This window comes from Microtus ochrogaster (genome assembly GCF_000317375.1).
Source record: "Microtus ochrogaster isolate Prairie Vole_2 chromosome 14 unlocalized genomic scaffold, MicOch1.0 chr14_random_1, whole genome shotgun sequence".
NCBI classification, from domain to species: domain Eukaryota; kingdom Metazoa; phylum Chordata; class Mammalia; order Rodentia; family Cricetidae; genus Microtus; species Microtus ochrogaster.
This window is the reverse complement of record NW_004949096.1, coordinates 31,214,395-31,238,973: the sequence shown is the minus strand read 5'-3', so window position 1 is coordinate 31,238,973 and position 24,579 is coordinate 31,214,395. Positions and strand designations below refer to the sequence as shown.

The following is a 24,579-nucleotide window of genomic DNA, read 5'->3' as shown; positions in this document are numbered from 1 at the left end:
GCGGCTGGAGCTCGGCCTCGATCCCGGTCCGGGACGCAGCAGCGCGAGCCGTCTGGGAGGGGGATGCGCGGTGGTGGCGGCGGCGGCCCGGGTTAGCTGAGCGCCTCGGGATCCCGAGCCACCCCGGAGCTGGCGCGCGGTCGGGGCGCGGCGGGCGGAGCGGGTCTCGTTCTCCTCACGATGGGCAGGGACGCGCGGCGCTGCCCTGAGGAGCCCGAGCGCCGGTGAAGGCGGAGCCGCCGGCCCTCCGCGGCCATGGCCGGCCCCGGCGCGTGGAAGCGCCTCAAATCCCTGCTCAGGAAGGACGACGCGCCGCTCTTCTTAAATGACACCAGCGCCTTTGACTTCTCGGACGAGGTGAGCGACGAGGGCCTTTCTCGCTTTAATAAACTCCGAGTCGTGGTGGCCGACGATGACTCGGAAGCCCAGGACAGGCCTGTGAACGGGGCGCACCCGGCCCTCCAGGCCGACGATGACTCCTTATTGGACCAGGACTTACCTTTGACCAACAGTCAGCTGAGTTTGAAGATGGACCCCTGTGACAACTGCAGCAAGCGGCGCGAGCTGCTCAAGCAGAGGAAGGTGAAGACCAGGCTGACCATTGCCGCCCTCCTCTACTTGCTGTTCATGATCGGAGAGCTCGTGGGTGAGTGCTGTTGCCGCCACCCTGGCCCTTGACTTTGTCCAGCTGGTAGCTTCGCCTAACTTGAGGTGGGAACTTTGTTTTCAGGAAGCGAGTTAGGTGTGGAGAGACCTGTGCAGGGCTTGAAATGGCCACCCGATTCCAAAGTGCGGTTCCCTGGGCGTCCACAGAGAGTTTGCGGGGCTGTCTTATAATTCCTCCAACAGTGTGCTGTCGTCTCCTGTAGGGTTTAGAATCAAACTTGATTGTGTATCGTGTAACTTCTCTTTTTACAGATTCTGATAGGACACCGGGTTGCTCTCGGAACATCTAAAATGATTCTAACATTGCTTAGAATCCGAATTGTGTACGGTTAAGCGGCATTGCTGAAGACCATCTGTTTTCCCACATGGGGGTTCTGAAAGGGTTAACTTAGTTAGAAGGCCAACTTATTGGGCAATGGCAGAGCCATCTACAATACTACACTTTCTACAGTTGGCTTGTTTGATCGTTTTATATATCATTTACTTTATATAACCAAAGGCTTTACAGAAGTCAATCCTGCCAACTAACTGGAAGTTTATTATTATAAGGACAATCTAAGTGAGCTCGAGGGCTCCTCCACAGTTGCGAGAGCTTGTTTTCCTTCTCATTTTTTGATTATTTCAGATAATAATTTCTCACTCTCAGGTTGGTAGTTTAGACCTTATTTTTTCAACCCCATAGTTTACAGTCACCCCTTCATATCCAAGGTGGATTGGTTCCAGGAGTCCCCTCTACAAACCTGAATCTCGGGATGCCCCATCCAAAGGCACCTTATGTAAAGGTCCCTTGCCTGAATGAAGCAGCCTGTTATTTGCATATGACCTACATAGGCACCCTTCTGTACTTTAAGTTATTCGGAAATTACTTCGACTACAAAATACCATTGTTCTGTATTGTTTAGAGAGCAAGTCCATGCATGGTGAGTCCTGAGGCATGGTGTTTTTCAGATGTTTTCCATCCATGGTTGGTGGGATCCACGGATGGAGTACTTGCATATAGAGGGGACTGATGAACAACTTCTTAATGACAGATTAGGAAGTGACATTAGCGAGGGAGATGGCTCTCTCCCGGTGTCTCTTACAGTGAACTGTGACAGCACGAGACCTGGCAACCCAGATTTCCAATGCTTGGGTGGAAGCTGTGTGTAGCGAATCATGTTTGTCCCCTACCTCATGCCATACCATGCTTCCTCAGAGTGAGCTCACCTATGATGATCCTCTTTCTTTCCTCAGGCCTGCCTTCCTCCTGCCCTTATGCCTTTCATATGAGTTGATCCCCCAATGTTTTTCAAACTTTTGTTGACTTCACTGCAATAAGAAATACACTGTAATAAGAAGCATTACACATGCAAACATAGGTACTTGCCTTAGGTGTGTGCCTATCCACAGATCTGAGCATAAATATGTGCCAGGCAAACACAAATCTTATAGGTTATATTCTAATGTCATCAGTTATCTCTCAGCGAAGTCCATGGCCCACTACCCGGCTAGATGTGGCACATCACCCACCTTCCAGCTTTTTCAAGCCGGTTTACTTCATTTCCATTACATGTGTGTATGGGGAGGATGAGTGTGTGCACATGACTGAGTGCAGGTGCCTAGAGGCAGCAGATCCCTGGAGCTGAGTTACAGGTGGCTGTGAACTCCCCCCCATGTGGGTGCTGGGAACAGAAACAAGAGTAGCAAGTGAGCTAACCACTGAGCTGCCTCTCCAGCCTCTGACCTCAGCTTTTATATCCCTGCCTTTCCCAGATCATCCCTTGGCTAGCTGTTAGTCGTCTCTCATTTCAAAAGACACCTCTGAAAGCCTCGTGTTTGACTGTCTGGAATAAACCTGTCATTTTTCCCACTTTTATTGTATTTACATGCCTTTTATAAGCCAACTGCCTAATATCTCAAACAGTGAACGATACAAAGCAGACATAGTAAATGAACTTTTGTTGAATTTTTAATTACAGTTTTAATTTCTCCCATATTGTACGCTGTTTATAATGAATGTTATTCATTATACACACCCATTCTTTCTCACTGGGAACCTTCTTCCCAACACGGGTCCCACTTTCATGTCATTTTAGGGTCTGTGATGCCCTCAGTGACTTGTGAGCACTGGAGTAAAGTTACTTCTGAAGCATGGGCAGATGATTAGTGAGAACCCCGTGGAGAGAAGTGGCACCCTCTTCCCCAGAAACCATTAGCTGTCAGTAGTCCCTCGGGGAGAGGTGAAACCATGAATTCCTCTCTCTTCCAGATAAAATATTGACAGGCCCAATCTTGCTGCAGTCTTGTTAAGGAATCACGGTGGCACCAAGTCCATAAGCACCGCAGCTGTGCCATATGCAGAAGGCATCTTTTGTGGCACATCTCCCCATCCTCCAGCTCTGAACTCTTCCTCCCCCTTCTCCACATGTCCCCTAAGCCTCAGAGGAGGCAAGATAGATCTTCCATTTAGGGCTAAACACTCTGAATTATTTTTTTTATGTTAGAGAATTCCAAATGTGTGAACTGTTAATGCAGAAATGGTAAGTTGTAGTCAGAGCGTGATCTCATGACTTCAGCAGATGAAGTTCCGGGGACTTTCTCAAACTCGTGCAACTAAAATATCTTCAGACTTAGTGGTTTTTGAAGCTGATACTGAGTATTTGAAGTTAGTCATGTTAATCATAATTTTCTCCCTTAAAATTACTCTAGATGTGACTTCTCTTAAGTAAAAATTAACATTTAATTGTCCTGACTTCTCTCTTCCAGAGTCTCTTATTTGGTTAATACTTTGCAAAAGCTACATACTTTCCGATCTGAAACCCAAATATAGAAGAACCTTTTGTCAGTAATACAGAAATGATAGGAACCATAGTGCTCAGAATGTTATCTAGACTTAGATCTAGTGGAGTGCTTATTAAAATATGCCCAGAGAACTTAGAAATAAATCATTTATGTGGGAAGTATGAGCCAATAAAAAATTACGTAAAGATTTGAAAGAAGGGACTTGATTTTGAATCTAGGTTTGCCTCTGACTTGCTCAAGACATTACAAGGGGTCCCTTCTTTTCTCCCTTCTGTTCAGCAGATCCTTTCTGGGCACCTAAATGTTAGTTTGCATGCACTGTCCTACATGTTCTGGCTCTGTGATAGAAAGCAAGACTGTTATTATCTTAAGTTCTTGACCTAACTAACATAGGAGACAAACATTAAATAGCCACGTGATTAAATTGTAAATTCAGGTATTAAGTTCTACGAAGAAAAAAAATAGACATATTACCCAGTGGGATATAGTTTTGGCTTGATAGGAACATTTAAAACCAACAACAAGAAGGATATTAGGAATCATCCAAGCAAGGAAAACAGCATGTGCAAAGGTCCCAAAACTTTCAGTTCTTTTAAGAAACTGAACGACTAGTGTAACTGGAGTGTAGTAGGCATAAAGGAAGGAGGCAAGAGGACCAGATAAACAAGTCCTGATAGACCACATTGAATGAGTGCAGTTTCTGTTCTAAGTACAATTGGAAGCCAGTGAAGGGCTTTACGTAGGAGGGTGACTTTACACGATCGCCGCGGATGTTCTATGAAGAAAGGAATGGGGGTGCAAAAATGGGAGCGGACTTAGAAACAAACCTGAGCAGATACAGAAAACTGCACAGCTGGAAACAGACTCTCGAGGGAAGGTAGACAGAACTGACTGATCTGGACGTGGGCGTTGAGGAGAGAGCAGGTCCCGAATGATCCTGAGTTTCTCACTTACCAGTTGGATACATGGGAAACATCATTTATGAAGTGGAAAGAGGGTGCAGAGCAAAACCAGGACATGGACTCAATGACTGTTTAAACATGTTCATTTTCATGCTTCTGCAGACAAGGAGAAATGTCTGGTGGGCTATTAAGTACAAACCTGTGCTCCAGAAGACAGGCCAGCACAGTAGATGTTGTCCCAAGAATAGGCAGAATTACCTGAGAGCCCATGTCTTGAGGACTTCCAACTTTAGAAAGGTAAACAGGCAAACAGATGTCCCAAAATCCAAGGAAATAAACGACATCAGTCCCCCTCCCTTACTGTTCATATCACTATCTATCGTTTTAATTGATTACAACACCCATATCCAAAGTTATGAAATGGAAAGTTCAAGAACTAAATCACCCATGTTTTAAATTGTTCACTGTTGTAGGTACTAAGGTGGAATCTTAGAGTCCTGCTCCATTCTGCCCTGGATGTGAATCATCCCTTTGTCTAATGTATCCACTTGTAACTTTTATTATGGTGTATTCTTGCAGCTGTCCTATCTTATTATTAGTTATTCTGTTAGTTTCTTACTGTCCCTAACTAATAATTTAAACTTTATCATACATATACAAAGGATTGTATGTGTATGAAAAATATATGTACAGTATTTTGTACTAGACAAGATTCCAGGTGTCCAGTGACAATCTTGGAATACATGCCTCAGGGTAGGATGAGGAGGACTATAGTATTTCAAAGAGGAAATAAGAGGTTTTCTTAGAGGAAAAAAAACTAAGATATCCTGTTGTAAGGAGGTTACTTGTTTGTTCCCGACTGCTCAGCCCCAAAATAATCACAAGGAAAACCATATTATTTGCAATACTGTTTGACCAATAGCTTAAGCATATTTCTGGCTACCTCATATCTTAAATTAACCCATCTCCATTAATCTTTGTATCGCCACGTGACTGTGGCTTACCCGGTAAAGTTCCAGAAGCTGTCTCTGGTGGGGCTCCATGGCTTCTTACTCTGCCTTCTTTTTCCCAACATTCAGTATAGTTTTCCTCGCCTAGTTCAACTCTGCCCTATCAACAGGCCAAGGCAGTTTCTTTATTCACCAATGGTATTCACAGCAAACAGAGGGAAATCCCACATCAGTATCCTTTGAACTTGGTAATAGAAAGTCAGAATTTTACCTGTTTTTATTGCAACTAAAAACACATAAAGATATATACACTTAACTTTTAGATAAAGAGCTGGTATATTTAATTTTGCCCTGTCTTAAAGTATATCTTTAACTGAACTAAAGGGATTTGGCTTGTTGGGGAAGGGATAGATCCACACAGATGGGAAAATCTAAAGATGAGAAAAATAGCAAAACTCTTGTAAACTGCAAAAGAAACAGAGTTAACTGGCTTAGTACACTCAAGAAAGTCAACACCAGCTGAGGACCAACCCAGGTTACACTGCAGTAATGTGTCACAAGCTTTGTTGTACATCACAGTCACAAAGAGAACTCGTTAAAACCCAAAGTACTGATCCCACCCTCAGAAGTTCTAATAAGAGAGGCTTGGGATAGGGCAGAGCATGAATGAATGTATGTACTCTGAGACAGTCTTGCTACCGTATAGCCCTGGCTGGTCTGGAACTCACTATGTACACCAGGCTAGCTTCACATTCACTGAGATACACTTGCCTCTTATCTCCTGAATGCTGCTATTAAAGGTTTGCTCCACTGTGTCTGACCAGCATTTGCATTTTTTGTTTGTTTGTTTGTTTGTCTGAGACAGGATTTTTCTGTGTTACAGTCCTCGCTGTCCTAGAACTAGCTCTGGCCTCAAACTCACAGAGATCCACCTGCCTCTGCCTCCCAAGTGCTAGGATTAAAGGTGTGTGCCACCACTGCCTGACCAGCATTTGCTTTTATTGGAACTCAGGGAATCCCAATGCTGCCCCTACAGGACCCAATATAAGACTACTGCACTAGAGCATCCTAAATAGGCCAGACTGGACCATGTCAGATGCCTCAAAGCATGTATGTATAAAGAAGGCTAAAATAAGGAAAGCTAATGAAAAACCTGTTTTAAAAACCAGTTATAATCATATAATTATATGCTGAGATAAGATCCTGTATCTGGAAAAGAAGAGGTTGTTCTGCAAAAGAAATTCAGGGTAAGCCAGGCGGTGGTGGCGCACGCCTTTAATCCCAGCACTCGGGAGGCAGAGGCAGACAGATCTCTGTGAGCTCAAGGACAGCCTAGTCTACAAGAGCTAGTTCCAGGACAGGCTCCAAAGCTACAGAGAAGCCCTGTCTCGAAAAAACAAAACAAAAAGAAAAAAAAAGAAATTCAGGGTAAAGGAGGAAAAAACTGTTGAACAATAAAAGCCTAAAAGGAACTTAAAAACAAACAAAAATCCAAAAACTCATAGAAAATTTAGAAAATGAGGGACAGACATGGTGGTGCATGTCAGTGCTTGGGAGGCAGAGGCAGGCACATACATACTCTTTCTTTTCTCACCTATTGATTTTATTCTGTTATCGGAGAGTAGTGGTGACACACACCTTTAATCCTAGCACTTGGGAGGCAGAGGCAGGTGGATCTCTGTGAGTTTGAGGCCAGAGCTAGTTCTAGGACAGCAAGGACTGTGACACAGAGAAATCCTGTCTCAAACAAACAAACAAACAAACAAATGCAAATGCAAATGCTGGTCAGACGTAGTGGAGCAGAGGCAGGCAGATCTCTGAGTTCAAGGCCACCTTGATCTATATAGTGAGTTCCAGGTCAGCCAGGGCTACATAGTAAGACCCTGTCTCCAAAAAGGAAAATGAGTCATTATTATACTCTCCGATAACGGAATAAAATCAATAGGTGAGAAAAGAAAGAGTATGTATGTTAATATACATGCATACATACATTCAGCACTTGTGTGGTTGTCCCCCACTTGTCCATGGGGATGTGTTCCAAGATTCCTAGTAGATGCCTGGAATCCTGGAATCACAAATTTCAAACCCTAATGTATATTGTCTTATGTTGCCATAACTGAATACTACACATTAGGTAATTTATAAAGCAGAAAAGTTTATTGAGAATACTTGTGTTTCTGAAGACTAGGAAATTTAAAATCTAGAGGCCACATTTGTTGTGGTTTTTTTTTTCATAGTCTCAAAGCAGTATTGAGTCACATGGTAAGGAAGATGTTCCTCATTCAGATCTCTTCTTTCAATAAAAGAAAGGCCACAGTCCTATTAAACTGAGGCCTTCCGCTTAGGGCCTCTCTTAACATTACCTCCCAATGATCAGTGTTGATTTCCAACATCTCAATACCTTGTAACAGAGATGAAGCACCAATATGAGTTGTGGAGACATGCACCCTCTTAACAAGCACACACCATACTATTCCTATGCCATTGGTTACAACATATTTTCTAAATACCTTTTTTTTGTTCCTCTCTTCAGGGATTGTTATCTGTATTCAAAAACATAAGCTAAGCTAATGTTTACCCTTTGTGTGGAACTCATATTCACTGTATGGAACTCTTCAATGTCATTTTATGTTCAGCTCTTTCTGAATGTTTTCCTGCTTTGTTGCAGTATTCAGATACTGTAGTTATTAACTCACTATGACCATAGAATTACTAAGTTGAGCAAAACTTGTCACCCCTCTTTTGTATGCAAAGACACCATTTTATATAAGGTACTTGAACACACACAGATTTTGATACCCACAGGGGTTTCTGGAACCATCCCCATATAAATTGAAAGATGACATATATACTATTTTGCATAACATTTTAGAAAACTTTGATTCAGTTGTATCAGGATAGAAATTTAGCTCACAGTTATGTTTTGTAGGATGTGCATTTCAAGTTTGATTGCTTACATTTTTTTTAGTTTAATCTTCCTTCCCTTTCTCCCAGGTGGATACATCGCAAATAGCCTAGCAATTATGACAGATGCTCTTCATATGCTAACCGACCTTAGTGCCATCATACTCACTTTGCTTGCTTTGTGGCTGTCCTCAAAGTCACCAACCAGAAGATTCACCTTTGGATTTCATCGCCTAGGTATGTAACATAAGTTTCTTTTGGCTTATGCTATTGTAATGTAAAGCTACAATGAACTATGACCCCAATTAACTGAAATCTTTAAGATGATAGTAGATTTGAGCAAAGCAAATGAAAATAAATAATGAGACTTATTCACAAAACTGTCTCCATGGAACATCCCACTCAGGCTTCCCTACACAGTACAGGATTATGCGGTTAGCTACTCATGTCTCCGTGTCTGAAGATGCCAGCATAAGGAGGCTTAGTTCCAGTTTATTGAACCTAGCAGAACCATCTGGGTAACTCTCTAATAAGCATTTGCTGCTGCTTTGTATTTTAAGAATTGCAACTGAAGCCATATTTTAAGCATTTTCATCATATATACAAAATATGGTATGTAACTGACCTTGCATTATATCAATGTAATTTTGCAAATATATTCATAATATTTAATTTAGAAGGGTTTAAATCTGTATTTTAATTATTACCTACATAGCTCTGGTTCTTACTATTGCTGAAGTTTTAAACTTGTTACTTACTCCGAAACTACATAAAATAACTGTTTGAACTATTATATGAAGGACCATATCAATGGATATTTGCATAGAAGCCCCCAAATTAAGATTTTTTCTGCTTTGAAAAGCTCAGCACTTGATAATTCACATTAAAGAATTGAGATTAAAAATAACGTTCTTTGGCTTTTTTGGATAAAGAACTAAACACTGGCTATTGTATTGAGATTCTTCATAAGGAAACAAAATATAGGACTGGAGTTATTAGAAATTAGCACTGTATCAATGAACCAGATCAGTTGTTATCTGATAGTAGTAAACATCAATATGATTTAATGTAGTTGATTTTTTTAACTCTTTGCTCTTTGGGGGGTCCCACCACCCAGCTCCCAAATAATTACATGGAGATTTATTCTTTCTTATGAATGCCCCGTCTTAGCTTAGCTTATTTCTAGCTAGCTTTTTTTAACTTAAATTATTCTGTCTACCTTTTGCCTCTGGGTTTTTACCTTTCTCTATTTCTGTTTATCTGTTCTTGCCTTTTTACTCCATATCTTCCTGTGTGGCTTAGTGGCTAGCCCCCAGTGTCCTCTTTTCTCTTTTTCTCCTTTTTCTTCTCTCTGCCTGGCAGTCCCACCTATCCCCCTCCTGGCTAGTTATTGGCCTTTCAGCTCTTTATTAGAACAATTAGGTCTAATAACTTCACAGAGTTGAACAAACACAACATAAGAGACTGCAACATATCTTTGCATCATCAACAAATATTCCACAGCATAAACAAATGTAGCACATCTTTAACTAATACTCTACAACAGTTTAATTGTAGTTGTCATCTTAGTTCTGTTGTGTAGACGTTTTCTACTATTAGAAATCACATTTTCTGGAGCTGGAGAGGTCTCTGTTAAGAGCACATACTGCTCTTTTTAAATTTTATTTTATTTTATTTTAAATAAAAGTTGTGGGCCATCATATGGGTACTGGGAATTGAACCCAGGTCCTCTGAAAGAGCGGCCAGATCTCTTCATTGCTGTGCCATTGCTCCAACCCTACAGTACTGCTCTTGCAGAAGATTCAGTTCCCAACTATCAGCTGCTTGTAATTTCAGCCCCACAGTGGTCAGCTGCCTCTGATCTTAGCAGTCTTTTGCACTCATACATATACCCATGTTCAGACATACACAGTTACGGTCTGTTGATTATAGCCTTTTTTTTTTTTGACTTTTCAAGACAAGGTTTCTTTGTGTAGTCCTAAACTGTCCTGTAACTTACTTTGTAGAGCAGGCTGGCCTTGAACTCAGAGATTTGCCTGCCTCTGCTTCCTGAGTGCTGGGATTAAAGGCACTGCCCAGCTGATTATAACCTTTTAATTGGTATTTTCAAACACCCATGAGAAGAAGCATAGAAACCAATAGCTTTGTTCAAATCTTGGCTGTCTCACTTCCTACCAGGCTGACCTTAGGCAAGTTCCGCAACATCTTTATGCCTCCGTTTTCTGTTTGTAAAGGATGCTAATGATAGTGTCTCCCACATAGAGTTATTAAGAGCAGTAAGTACCTCACTCTTTAGGCCGCACTTAGGACAGTGCCCAGCACTTAAAGGAATCACCATTCTTCATTTAGTCAGCTTCATTTCTTCTCTGAAAAAATTAGAATGAATTCAAGGCTGCTGTGTAGTGTGTATGCATGTGTGCAGAAAAGCCAGTAAAGCTCTTTGGAATATCCAGTCTTGAAAATGTTTGGCTAATTTTTATCATAATTTGTTAAGAATCTACATTCTGTGATAAGACAGAATTTGTGCTTCTTTGTAGAAAAGAAATGCTGAGGGCCAGTGGGAATGGGTAGGATAGCTGTTACCCTCTTCTCTTGGAGCTGTCACCACAGTCTCTTACAGTGCCACAGTTTTCCTCTTCCTTCGTGTAAAGCTGTGGACAGTGTGAAATCATTCTGGGTTTTCTTTATTTACAGTGAGTTACAGCAGCAGGTTTATGTGGAGAGAGAGAGGGAGGACCGAAGCCGCCTTGTTTCTAAATGTCTGGATTTATTTAATGTGAGCATGTCTCTTTACTCTAAGAGCTAATAAAACTCAGGATTTAATGAAACCACAACTCTGAAAGAAATCTCAAATCCTCAGGAGGAAAAAGATTCTCTTCCTAGGGGGCCATTCTGAAGACAGTTGTCCCCATCTGCCTGCTTCCTTTCCGGCTCTCTATGAATTACCTTAGGAATTGCCTTTGTTTATATGGCATTTCTTCCAACTCTTCAGGGATTGCACTGATATAAAGACTGTACTAAGCAGAGCTGTTTGAGTAGGGGGGTAGGAAGAGTTTGTACATGATATGATTGCTTAAGTAAGTCCTCAGCCGATATCAATGGCAAGATGATAGGACAGGTATTGTTCAAAATGTTTGCTGAGCAGAGATCACGGTCAGAGCCAGCCAGATGTGTCTTGAGAAACATTTGGCTACAGCACTAATTCTGTATAGTTTGTTGTTTTATCCCCTGATGCTAGAGGAATAGAAAGAATTCAATTAAAAATTTCCTTTGTACAAGCATCCAAAAAAAGCCCTTTACCTAGTTGTGATTCATTTTTAGCAGCTTCCTCCTACCTATGACAAAATCCATGCCTTTTATTATTCACATCTTACTGCATTTTTAATCACATCCTATGAACTCTTAGAGGAAAAGAACTAGCAAGTTCTAGAACTTGCTAGAAATGAGAATTTAAATTGAGGCATAAGAAAGACATGAATGAAGTAGTCCAACATTGGTACTGTAGGTGTGGTATACAGAGTGATAAACTTATTGTAAGCTGTGTGACCAGAGACCAACCCAAAACAAGAAAGAGACATCTGGAGTGAGTCATAGTCTAGTTGAACTTTTCCTTTTCTCTGGGAAGCGACTTAACCTGTCTTTGTATCTTAGTTAGAGTTTCTGTTTCTATGAAGAAACACCATGGACACAGCAACTATTATAAAGGTAAAACATTTAATTGGGTTGGTTTACATTTTCAGAAGTTTTGTCCGTTGTCATCATGGTATGACTTGGTGGTGTGCAGGCAGACATGGTGCTGGAGAAGTAGCCAAGTGTCCTACATCTTGACTTGCAGGCAACAGGAAGAGGTCTGAGACACTGAGTTTGATTTGAGCATGTATGAGACCTCAAAGCCTTCCTCTAACAAAGCCACACCTAATAGTGCCATTCCCCTTGGGGACCATTTTCTTTCAAACCACCACATTCCACTCCCTGGCCCCCAAAGGCTTGTAGCCATATCATAACACAAAAAGGCCTTCAGATCAACTTCAAAAGCTCCCATAGTATATCACAGTCTCAACCATGTTTTAAAGTCCAAAGTTTAAAGTCTTTTTTTTCTTAACTATAATCCCCTATAAAATCAAAATCAAAAAGCAGTTCCCATTTAATGGCACAGGATATACATTACCATTCCAAAACATAGGGAAGGGAGCATAGTGAGGAAATACTGGATCAAAGCAAGACTGAAAACCAGCTGGGCAAACTCTAGATGATGTGGGATTCCCCTCTGTATGCTTTATGGTTAATAAAGGAACTGCTTTGGGCCTATAGCAGAGCTATAGGGGAACAGAGCTAGGCGGGGAAAACTAACTGGATGCTGGGAGGAGGAAGGCAACGTCAGAGAGAAGCCACATAACCCCACCAGAGACAGACACCGAACTTTAGCTGGTAAGCCACAGCCATGTAGTGGTACACAGATTAATAGAAATGGGTTAAATTGATTGTAAGAGTTAGCCAATAAGAAGCTAGAGCTAATGGGCCAAGCAGTAATTTAATTAATACAGTTTCTGTGTGATTATTTCGAGGCTAAACGGCTAGGAACTAACTAGTGGTGTCCTCCAACATCCAGACTCTACATCTCCTTGTCAAAATGCTCTTCAGCTCTCCAATTCCTTTCAGCTTTGTTGTCTGCAACATATTTCTTTCTCTCGAGTTGGTTCTATTCCCTGTTAGCAGCTCTCCTAGGCAGGTATCCCACAACTCTGGAATCTCTAACATCTTGAGGCCTCCAAGACAGTCCAACTTCAATTTCACAGCTTCACACAATGACCTCTCTGGGCCTCCAGTTCAGTGACACCCCTGACAGATGCTTGGCTTTGGTGGCTTTCTTTAGTCACAGTTAGGTTTTATAACCCTTTCTTTAGTCCTTGACTCTAAGGTCAGAACCATACGGCCAAAGCTACCAAGTTCTGCTTGCTGGAGCTGGAGCATGGCCCCCATGTTCAATTACATCTTCACCAGCTTTCTGTTTTTCACCTCCACTGCCTAAGCTTGACTGTCCTGAAACTGGATCTGTAGACTAGGCTGTCCTCAAACTCAGAGATCTGCCTGCCTCTGCTTCTCGCTAGTGCTGGAATTAAAGGTGTGTGCCACTACTGCCAGGCTCTAAGCTTTTCTTTAATTCCTTTTCACAAGTTGGAAGCTTAGCTGGGTGGGGTCCTTCCCTGGGGTCATCACTCCCTTTATTCCATTTCTTAATCAGTTTATCTCCTTGAACACAGAATTTAGCTCTATTCTACTTTCTCCTCAAATATTTTTTCTTTGTTTAGCCTGCTCCTTTTCATTATATATCTTATTTAGAGTTAACACTAATAACAACAGAATCTATACTAGGCTCTTTTGAGATTTCCTCTGCCAATGGAATTAATCCAAAATTCTTCACTTTAGCCTCAGACACAAACTTTTCGAATAAGGGCAAAAAAGCAGCCGCATTCTTCACCAAAGTATCACAAGAATGATTTCTAAGCAGCATACTAAAGTTATTCTCCTCTGAAATCTCTTGAGCCAGCCCTCACAGTAATCACACTCAGCACCACGGTCTTCTGTGCTACTACTGGTATGGTCCATTAAGCAGCGCTTAAAGTGTTCAACTGTTTTTCTAATCCACAGTCCCGAAGTCCATATTCCCTCAAACAAAAGTATGGTCAGGCCCATCACAGCAGTACCCCAGTCCCTGGTCCCAACTTCTGTCTTAGGGTTTCTGTTGCTGTGGAGAGACACCATGACCATGGAAACTTTTATAAAAGGAAATCACGTACAGTTTCAGAGGTTTAGTTCATTATCTTCGTGGTGTGACTTGGTGGTGTGCAGGCAGACATGGTGCTGGAGAAGGAGCTCAGTGTCCTACATCTTGACTTGCAGGCAACAGGAAGTAGTCTGAGACACAAGGTGTGTCTTAAGCATATATGAGACCTCAAAGCCTACCTCTGCAGTGACACATTTCCTCCAGGAAAGCTGCTCCCACTCAGTAAAGCTACATCTCCTAATAGTGACACTCCCTTTGGGGGATCATTTTCTTTCAAACCACTGCAATATGCATCTTGTCACTTTAAATAAAAAAAGATTTTTAAGCAGTAATTATCTCTATTCCTGGTATTTTTCCAAACCTTGATTTATCCATAGTAAGAGAGCTTTTTTGTTTAATCAGAATAATCAATAATATTATTTGATTAGCATTTTAAGTCAGATAATATAATCTGTGTTTTGTACTTCTTGATTATAAATCATCAGATTTTCCTTAGTATAATTTTAATGTTTGTGGCTTAAAAATTTTTAATTTAAAACATTACCAAAAAGAATAAAATGAAAAAATACCCTAAACCCCTGATTCATTCCACTTCTCAGATACATGCTTTCTATCTCTGTCTGTCTTGTAATCATTAATTTCCCCTATTTTTATTTTTCTTGTTATCTACTTTTCTTTTAAAATGTATAAGTAGGTGGCTGTTATCTACACTGTGTATATAATATTTAACCTTTTAAGTATTATAAGTAGGTGTCTGGTATCCTCACTGTGTATATAATATTTACCCCTTATAATACTAAATCTATCCCTTGCTGGATGTACATTTAACATATCTTCATGTGTGTGTTACAGTGCAAAGCCTTCTAGATCCCTTTGTATGCCTGTACTTTCCTACTTGTAAAATTGCTAGATCAAGAAATATATGCATTTTAAGTTTTAATTAGCTTTATAATTGGCTTTCAAAAACAGTAAAACCTTATACCAAAGTAGGTCCTCTGAATGTGGGTGACAGTTGTTTGCCTGGGGCAGTCTGTGGGGCCACTGGCAGTGGGACCAGGATTTGTCACTACTGTTTGAGCTGACTTTTTGGACCCTATTCTCTTTGGATAAATACCTTCCTCAGCCTAGATAGTGGAGAGGGCCTTGGTCCTATCTCAAAGCGATGTGCTAGACTTTGTTGACACCCATAGGAAGCCTTAGCTTCTCTGAGGAGTGGATGGGGTGTGGGAGGGAAAAGTGAAGGAAGTGGGAGGAGGGGAGGGGGTAGGAACTGGTATTGGTATGCAAAATGAGAAAAGGGTTTTTTTTTCTATTTTTTATCTTTTTTTTTTTATTGAGAAAGAAAAAAAAAATTTTCCTCCTCCTCCCAGGGAGAAAAGGTTTTTAAAAAAATAAATTAATTAGGGTATATACCCAACAACAGTATTGCTGGGTCTTAAGGTAGATTGTTTCCTAATTTTCTGAGAAATCACCACACTGACATCCAAAGGGGCTGTACTGGCTTGCACTCCCACCAGCAATACAGCAGTGTTCCTTTTACCTCACAACCTCTCCAGCATAAATTGTCATCAGTGTTTTTGATCTTTGCTATTCTGACAGGTGTAAAATGGAATCTGAGTTGTTTTGATTTCCATTTCTCTGATGACTAAGTGTTGAGGGAGCTGCAGGCTACATTCCTGCCACCAGCTCCCGGCTGCCTGGCTAGCTTATGCCCCGAAATAACAACACACAAATTGTATTCTTTTAAACACTGCTTGGCCCATTATATCTAGCCTCTTCTCGGCTAACTCTCACACCTGGACTAGCCCATTTCTAATAATGTGTGTAGCACCCCAAGGTGCGCTTACCTGGAAGATTCTAGCCTACGTCCATCCTGGGTCAGAGCTTCATCGTGTCTGCCCCAGAGAGGAGAGCTATCGAGTCTGAGCTCACTTCCTCTTCCTCCCAGCATTCTGTTCTGTTTACTCCACCCACCTATGTTCTAACGTATCAGGGTCAAGCAGTTTCTTTATTAATTAACCAATGACCTTCCTCCATCAACTAAGGATGTTGCGATTTCCTTAAGTGTCTTTTAGCCTTTTGAGATTCATCTGTTGAAAGTTCCCTGTTTATGTCTGTACCCTATTTTTTTATTGGATTATTTATTCTTTTGATGACCAATTTCTTGAGTTCTTTGTATATTTTAGAGATCATCCCTCTGTCCATTGCAGGGTTGGTGAAGATCTTTTCCCATTCTGTAGGCTGCTGTTTTGTCTTGTTGACCATGTCCTTTGCTTTATAGAAGCTTCTCAGTTTTAGGAGGTCCTATTTATTAATTGTTTCTCTCAGTGTCTGTGCAACTGGGATTATATTTAGGAAGTGGTTTCCCATGCCAATGCGTCCAAGTGTGCTTCCCACTTTCTCTTCTATGAGGTTCAGTGTGGTTGGTTTTTTGTTGAGGTCTTTGATCCATTTGGATTTGAGTTTTGTGCATGGCAATAGGTATGGATCTATTTTCATTCTTCTACATGTTGATATCCAGTTATGCCAGCACCATTTGTTGAATATGCTTTCTTTTTTTCTATTTTGCTCAATCATACCACAAGGACATGTGCTCAACTATGTTCACATCAGCATTATTTGTAATAGCCAGAACCTGGAAACAAGCTAGATGCCCCTCAACTGAAGAATGGATAAAGAAAATGTGGTACATTTATACAATGGAGTACTACACAGCAGAAAAAATAATGGCATCTTTTCTTTTTCTGGTTTTTTGAGACAGGGTTTCTCTGTAGTTTTGGAGCCTGTCCTGGAACTAGCTCTTGTAGACCAGGCTGGCCTCTAACTCACAGAGATCCTCCTGCCTCTGCTTCCTGAGTGCTGGGATTAAAGGCGTGCACCACTACCACCAAGCTGACATCTTGAAATTTGCAGGCAGATGGATGGATCTAGGAAAAAATCCTATTAGGTGAGGTAACCCAGACCCAGAAAGACAAATATTACATGTATTCACTCCTAAGTGACTTTTAGACATTAAACAAAGGAAAACCAATTTACAGGCCACAACCCCAGAAAAACTAGACAACAGAGAGGACCCTAAGAGAGACATACATGGATCTACATAGGCAGGTGAAAAAGACAAGATCTCCTGAGTAAATTGGGAGGTCACAGGAGTGGGTAGAAGGGGAGAGGGGATAAAGGGAGGGAAATGGAGAACAATGTAAAGCTCAATAAAAATAATAAAATATTTTATTAGTTAACTAAAAAACAAATACATGCAATAATGTAAATAAAGAAATCATAATAAAAAGCTAACCATTTAATGTTTACATTAATATTCTTGCTAACCTTAGAAATTATCAGACAAATTTATTTGCCAACTTTAACAAGGATATAAGAATTTTGAGGGGCTGGAGAGATTGCTAAGTGATTAAAAGCACTGGCTGCTTCTCTTCCAGAGAACCCAGAACCCAAGCGCCCACATGACACCCACAGCTGTCTATAGCTCCAGTCACAGGCTCCCATGTTCTCTTCTGTCCTCCGAGGGCACCAAACATACACATGACACACAGACATCCATGCAGGCCAAATACCCATACAAAGTAATAAAATACAATTTTCTTTTATTACATTTGTTATTGAGAATTTTTCCATTTCTTTCTATGACAGATTACTCTTTAGTTTCTTACTTCTTTTTAAAAATTCTTTTTCTTACCCAATCTTTTAAGTTATTTATTTTGTTGTTGTGCTGTTGAGACCAGCTCTCCTATATCGCAGGCTGGCCACAGACTCAGTATGTAGCTGGGGATAATGACCTTGAGTTTCCCATCCATTGACCTTACCTCATGAGTAATGAATGGGATTACAGATGCACCAGCAGACCTGAATGAAGCCAGAAGTTGGCCCAGGGCTGTGTGCATGCCGAGCTACCTCACATGCCTCTTGTTATGCTGTTAAGTTGTCTGTGGTCACATTTCCATTATTTTTCTAGTCTACGGCCATACCACCCCGAATGCGCCCAATCTCATCTGATGTATTATTTTTCTGTTTCAGTTTTACCTTGTGAATAGCCTGTAAATATACATAATTTGATAAATAAATAGAGGATGGAGATGAATCAGTTAAGGGTCTAGACAATTCAAGTTGTAAAATACTTAAGAAAAATGTTTTATGACAAAAATAAGATAGTCTTGTAAGTAAAAAACTGAGCAGTGTTTAGTTGGTATGCAGTGTAACAGCTGTGCTGAAGATACATGTGTTTTCCATCTTCCCTTCTAGAGGTTTTGTCAGCTATGATCAGTGTGATGTTGGTGTATGTACTTATGGGATTCCTCTTATATGAAGCTGTGCAGAGAACAATCCATATGAACTATGAAATAAACGGTGACATCATGCTCATCACCGCAGCTGTTGGAGTTGCAGTTAATGTCATGTAAGCACAGTGTTTTCTCACATGCTGTAAGCAAAAAGACGATTGCATATGCATGCATTCAGGCATAAAATAGTTTCCTATTCAAAATATAGTATATCAGTTTTATTTGGAGCGTGCTAAACTCATTAACTTGCCCATGTGTTTAACACTAAGGAATTTAATTATAGCCAAGTATGTTGTTTAATATTTAATAATCTTACATTAGCTACATTTTAAGTTTTTTGCATATATTTTATTTGTGTACACATGCTATTGTGCACACATAGAGGTCAGAGGACAACTTATAGGAGACATTTCTCTCTTTTGACCATGTAGGTTACAGGAATCAAGCTCAGGCTGTCAAACTTAGTAGCAAGCACATTTACCTGCTGAGCCATATCACCAGCCTGTTAGCTAGCTTTTAGAATCAATTTTATTCCTCAAAACTACTGAAATATGTTATATACTTAATCATTTAGAGCAGAAGTTAGCAGACTTTCTTTAGAGAATAGATGGGGTTATAGGCGGAGCTTAGTGATAGAGCCCTCCCTAGCATGCATGAGGCCCTGGGTTGATTCCCACACTTCCAAAACAACAAGAAGCCTCGTTAGTGAGTCTTTGAGAGCTACACGTGTAAAGCGATGGAACCCTGATGTTAACAAAGGCAGCCATGTTCACTGTGTAAATACATATGCCTGTATTCTAATGAACTTCATCTTTAAAATACATAGCCAAATATGGTCTAGTGGCCTCAGTTTAAAAATCACTGTCTCAAAAAAAAAAAAAAATCACTGTCTCGTGGCTTCTATTCAAATTTAGAATAAAGATCAGAAGTCCCTACAACCACCTTTTAAAATAAAACCCTGTGCAGCCTCCCATTTGCTTAGCACTTCTTATTTTCCTTATTTTGGCCACAATGCCACCCTTTTCTCAAGTGCATGGACTGCATTTTCATTTTAAGCCTTTGCCTGCTGTTCTTCCTAGAATACGCATCCACCATCTGCTCAAAGGATTCTGAGAGAGCTCTTCTGTGCCACCCCACCCACCTACCCCATCACCTGGCCCTCATCTTCCATACTTCTACAAAGCTGTATACATTCCAAAGCATTTCACACTAACTGGCTGTGTGCTTGCACTCCTGAGGTCCCATGCAGATCATAAGCTCCATGAACCTACAACAAATTTTCTGTGTAGCAGTTGCTTTCATCCTTCTTAAATGACTGTTCTGCATTGCTCCATTACTGTCTGAGTAGTAATAGATGTTCTCTCAATAATTTTAGAGAAATAATATGTTTTCTTTCATTTTTAACAGAATGGGGTTTCTGTTGAACCAGTCCGGTCACCACCATCCCCACTCCCATTCCCACTCCCTGCCTTCAAATTCTCCGACCATGGTGTCTAGTGGACACAGCCATGGGCAGGACAGCTTGGCAGTGAGAGCTGCATTTGTACATGCCCTGGGTGATTTGGTACAGAGTGTTGGTGTGCTTATAGCTGCATACATCATAAGATTCAAGGTAAAATGGTGTGCTTTCTACTTCAGACATGTCTAATGCTTAGTTTAAAAGCTAGTCCTTTATCAATGTACTGGACACTAATGCCTTTTTATTTATTTTTCACTGGTGTCAGATTAATTGGCCATCGGTATAGTTACTTACTGTCAATAGCACAATGATGTCACCTTACTAGCTGATTTACCCGTAGTGGGCTTTGATAACACCTTCACTGTAAAGCTCGCTGTTAACCCTTGTCACCAAACCACTGCATGAGCTGTGCACTGAGGTTCTCATCTTTGCAGCAACTCTAAATTTTAATTCTGTTCTCTCCAGTGAGTATTTCAATCCAGATGGCTGATACAGTTCTTTCCAGCTTCAGTATGTTATGCTTCTGAGTTCAGAATTCAGAGAAGGCACAGAGGAGAATAGACAGAATGACCAAACTTCCAGAAAAGGCATGCGAGGCAAACCATTTGAAAAATCTTAAGAGTGAGGATGTTTCTCAGTTAGTGTCCAAGTTTTAAAAGTATTTTCCACTTTCCTGAAAGAGGACATCAACTTGTTATCTCGTACCAAATAATCAGATGAAAATATAGTATATTCTTTTATAAGAGAGAGTTGTCTTATCTCTTTTCTATTTATTTGTTTGGAGAAGGCTGTTAAACAAATTTGATAACTTTCAGACCTCCCTTTATAATTTCAGAATTTTTATGATTTTAATCGTACTTCGTTAATACTTTAAAAGTTACATTTGTAAAATCATAAGGTATGCTTTCACATCTGCATTCTTTCTGGTTGCCTAATAAAAGATGGTTTTGAATTGATTGATACCACTTATTAAAAAAAAAAGTATTTTCCAATCCTGTTAAAGAAAGATAAAGAACGGGGCTGTGTGCCTTGCTTACTTTATAGTGTTTAATGTCAGTCTCTGTTTAATCACACAACCTTCATCTGTTTGCCTTTTAGCCAGAATACAAGATTGCTGATCCCATCTGTACATATATATTTTCATTACTTGTGGCTTTCACAACGTTTCGCATCATATGGGACACAGTAGTGATAATACTGGAAGGTAAGCACTCACTAGCGTCCCACTGTGGATTTACCCCTCCCTAGTGGAGATCCAGCTAGGGGATTGCTCTGGACAGGAGCCATGTCTGATGTTTTACTGATACTCTCTTGTACATAGCAAACAAGAAGCAGTGCAGTCCCTGGGCCATGCACTTGACCCTTTCAGGGTAAAGCAGACAGTTGAGTGAATTGACATTTACAAACAAAAAAAAGTATGTAAACAAGCCGGGCGGTGGTGGCGCACGCCTTTAATCCCAGCACTCGGGAGGCAGAGGCAGGCGGATCTCTGTGAGTTCGAGACCAGCCTGGTCTACAGAGCTAGTTCCAGGACAGGCTCCAAAACCACAGAGAAACCCTGTCTCAAAAAACCAAAAAAAAAAAAAAAAAGTATGTAAACATTGTATACATGACATTCAGTGTCATGCTACTAATAAGCTGTAAAGCTAGGATAAAGTGCAGCTCTGATTCTTAATGCAGTTATACCTTGAGGTTTATTTAATTCCTTCATGTTATTTAATTTGTGACTTTGTTATATTTTTGACATTCTTGTCTTACTGAAAGCATGTCTAAGCATGAAGAGAAAAGTTCTTAGCAATAATTTATCATTATTAACTGTTCCTAAGCTGGGCATAGTAGCACATGTCTATAATCCCAGCACTCAGGACTCAGAGGAAAGTAGATCTCTGTGAGTTCAAGGTCAAGCTGATCTACATAGGAGAAGTCCAGGCTAGCCAGGGTTACATGGTGTAACCTTGTTAAAAAGATTTTTTTCTAAGCTAACTTATTAAGGTTGAGCTAAATATTGTAAACTGATTGCTACTCCACTTTGGTGAGAGTTAACATTTTTAAAGTATGTATTGATTCTTGTATATTTCCTATATTTTTATAAGAATGTCTGTAATTTATTTTAAAGTGTAAACAAAGATTCAAATTCATTGGAATTAAATTTGGCAAAACCATTTGTTTTCTTTAAATGTAATATAAGATTTCCTACCAAAGTAAACTTACAAATTATATGTTCCAAACTAATAGGTGTACCAAGCCACTTGAATGTGGATTATATCAAAGAGTCGCTGATGAAAATAGAAGATGTCTATTCTGTGGAAGACTTGAATATCTGGTCTCTCACTTCGGGGAAATCCACTGCCATAGTTCACATGCAGCTAAGTATGTTGCTGATGGGATTCAAAGATGTCTGATTTTGGAACCAACATCTGAGCTTGTCATGTGTCTGAAGACTTTTCTGATAAAAAGACTTAGTGGAGAGTGAGGCTCTTCAAAGATGGATTGCAGGTCCAAAGGGCTGGGAGGATAGCTCGGGGTAGAGCACTTGTGAGGCCCTGTGTTCAGTTCCCAGAACTCCAAATAAAGAAATAGTAGCATTTATTTTTTTGTAATTCTTTGAGAGAAGATATTACAAATTGATATCTACCTGCATTTTAAAGGTATTACATACTTTTGCTATGCCATCTTTTATACAATAAAAACCACACTCTTGTTTAAATCATTTCAGAGACTGATGGCTTTTTAAAATCAAAATAATATATGCATTTGGTTCTTTCTTAAGGATCATAAGGTCCTTAAACAAGAGGCTTGTATTCAGCATTCTCTCTATTGAGCATGGAAAGACTGAGATCGTGGGAAGCCATTCTGGGCTATGTATGACTTCTACAGCAGAAGAAAAGGGCTTAAGAGAGGGGACATCAGACTGATGAGCGTATGGTTGCAGTGTACTGTTGTTTCTTCTCTGAATCTTGCTTACTAATAATATAGCAGTGTACAATAGATAATGTGATATTTTCTTGATATTGCAGTTCCTGGAAGTTCATCTAAGTGGGAAGAAGTACAGTCCAAAGCTAAGCATTTATTACTGAACACATTTGGCATGTATAAATGCACTATTCAGCTCCAGAGCTACAGACAAGAAATGAACAGAACTTGTGCAAATTGTCAGAGTTCCAGTACCTGATTCTATGTACTTGGGGTCTACAGCCTTATTTATCCTACAGTCACAGACTTGAGAGCAATAAACGTATACTAATGGAGTCCCTGACAGCTGTCTGCACCGGTCTCACAAAAACAGTCCCTCTGATCTGACTGATAATTGCATGATTTTCGGGTGAAGTTTCCAAAGTACTGTTTACAGAGTAAGCTGTAGCTCTGCAGATACCTCATAGAAGACCGTTCAAGACCGTACTTCACTCATTTGACAAAGTACCCAAGATGCACAGGAAGACTCAGAATTCAGTATTTTCATCTAAAACTACTTTTTACAGGCCTGTCATATGAAGTGAGTGCTAGCAAACTCAGTGTTGAATTATTTGGGATTTTTGTGTCTGTGTAATCTTGGCATCTAGTTTCTGGAATTGTGTTCTCTTTTTATAAAAATCAGCCCTCAACAGATTTCAGAAAGTAATAATACCCAGAAAATGGAATAAGCATGTATTCCTACGTGTTTCAGAACTGTTTTATTTCACAAATAACTCTTGATATTTGTTAGAGTCATAATTTATAAGCAAATTTTCCAGATCTTACTGGGTTTTGAATCTCAATGTTTTGATTATTTGTAATCATACCAGAAATATTCACATAATGTGGTCACTATCATTGAATTATTTAGGAAATTTTTAATATAGCTCTGAATAACAGACATTAGATTTAACCTTATGATGATCTAAACCAGAGGAGCAAGCGGTAGGGTGTGAAGGTTTGCATTTCTGTCTTCCCTGCAAATCACTCTGTGCTTTATGTAGAATTGTCTTACGAACAGTAAGAGACAAAGCTCCCCTTTAAAGAACTACCAGCATTGTTAGTAATCGTTTGCTTGGTACCTGTCTTCATGAGTACACCAGGTCATCTGTATGCATCTTTCAGTGACCAATAGAGTACCTGAGTTTATTAATGCCCACCACGCAGAGTACCCTGTTACTCCAGAGAGAATTTCTGTCTTATGATATGGGTTAGGGGGTTCTCTGTGCATTACAGAAAGCTTCAAAGTACAGTCTTGAAGTTTTATAATAGTGCCATAGTATAAAAATACAGAGGGTTGGGTAGAGAAAATACTCTGAGAAAACAGAAAGTAAAGGGTTTTGTTTTTATTCTTGTTTTTTTTTCTTGTCATGTATGTGCGTGCACAAAAATAAACTGAAATAAGAATGGATATTAAAGCTATGTCTAGGGAAGAAGCATAAATATTTCCAAGCTTAAGGGAACATGATTGGCAGAAGTTTGTTAAAGAGATAGTCATGAGTATTCATATTTCATTTCCAGCAGTTGTTTTGAGACAATCTCTTTCCAGCATAGACACTTCATATGGTCCTTGGCTCGTCAGAGAATCAGAGTAGAGTAACAGTGTCTCAAACAAGTTGTGGATTGAAATCCTAGAAACCCAAATGATGTGTAAATGAAGAGTGAGAAATAGGTATTATCTTCTTACTTCAGACTTTCCCTACATGTAAAACTAAAATAAGGAAATCCGGATTTACCCATTGGAAATTGATAGTATCAAAACATAGCTGTTGTTACCTAATAAAACACAGTAGTATTTGCTGAATTTAAAGTTTGCTTTGAAAAAAAAAAAGAGGAAAGTTAACTTTGTTGAATTTTTATTGTGAGTCCATTTATAAATGTTTAA

General features: G+C 40.0%; 1 protein-coding gene across 1 annotated transcript; it reads left to right on the top strand.

Moving 5' to 3' along the window:
• Positions 1-6: 6 nt before the first annotated feature.
• Slc30a4 (solute carrier family 30 member 4) lies at positions 7-24,013 on the top strand. The gene is made up of 7 exons (XM_005364382.2): positions 7-646; positions 8,294-8,440; positions 18,246-18,399; positions 19,691-19,895; positions 20,841-20,946; positions 21,978-22,112; positions 22,760-24,013. The coding sequence occupies exons 1-7, from the start codon at positions 256-258 to the stop codon at positions 22,912-22,914; spliced, it is 1,293 nt and encodes a 430-aa protein (XP_005364439.1). The 5' UTR covers positions 7-255; the 3' UTR covers positions 22,915-24,013.
• Positions 24,014-24,579: the final 566 nt, after the last annotated feature.

Excerpts from the sequence above, each read along its gene's own strand:
- Slc30a4 (XM_005364382.2), top strand. The coding sequence starts at position 256 with ATGGCCGGCCCCGGCGCGTGGAAGCGCCTCAAATCCCTGCTCAGGAAG. Across the intron at positions 18,400-19,690 it reads GGAGTTGCAGTTAATGTCAT|AATGGGGTTTCTGTTGAACC; the intron begins GTAAGCACAGTG and ends CATTTTTAACAG. Across the intron at positions 20,947-21,977 it reads AGTAGTGATAATACTGGAAG|GTGTACCAAGCCACTTGAAT; the intron begins GTAAGCACTCAC and ends CCAAACTAATAG.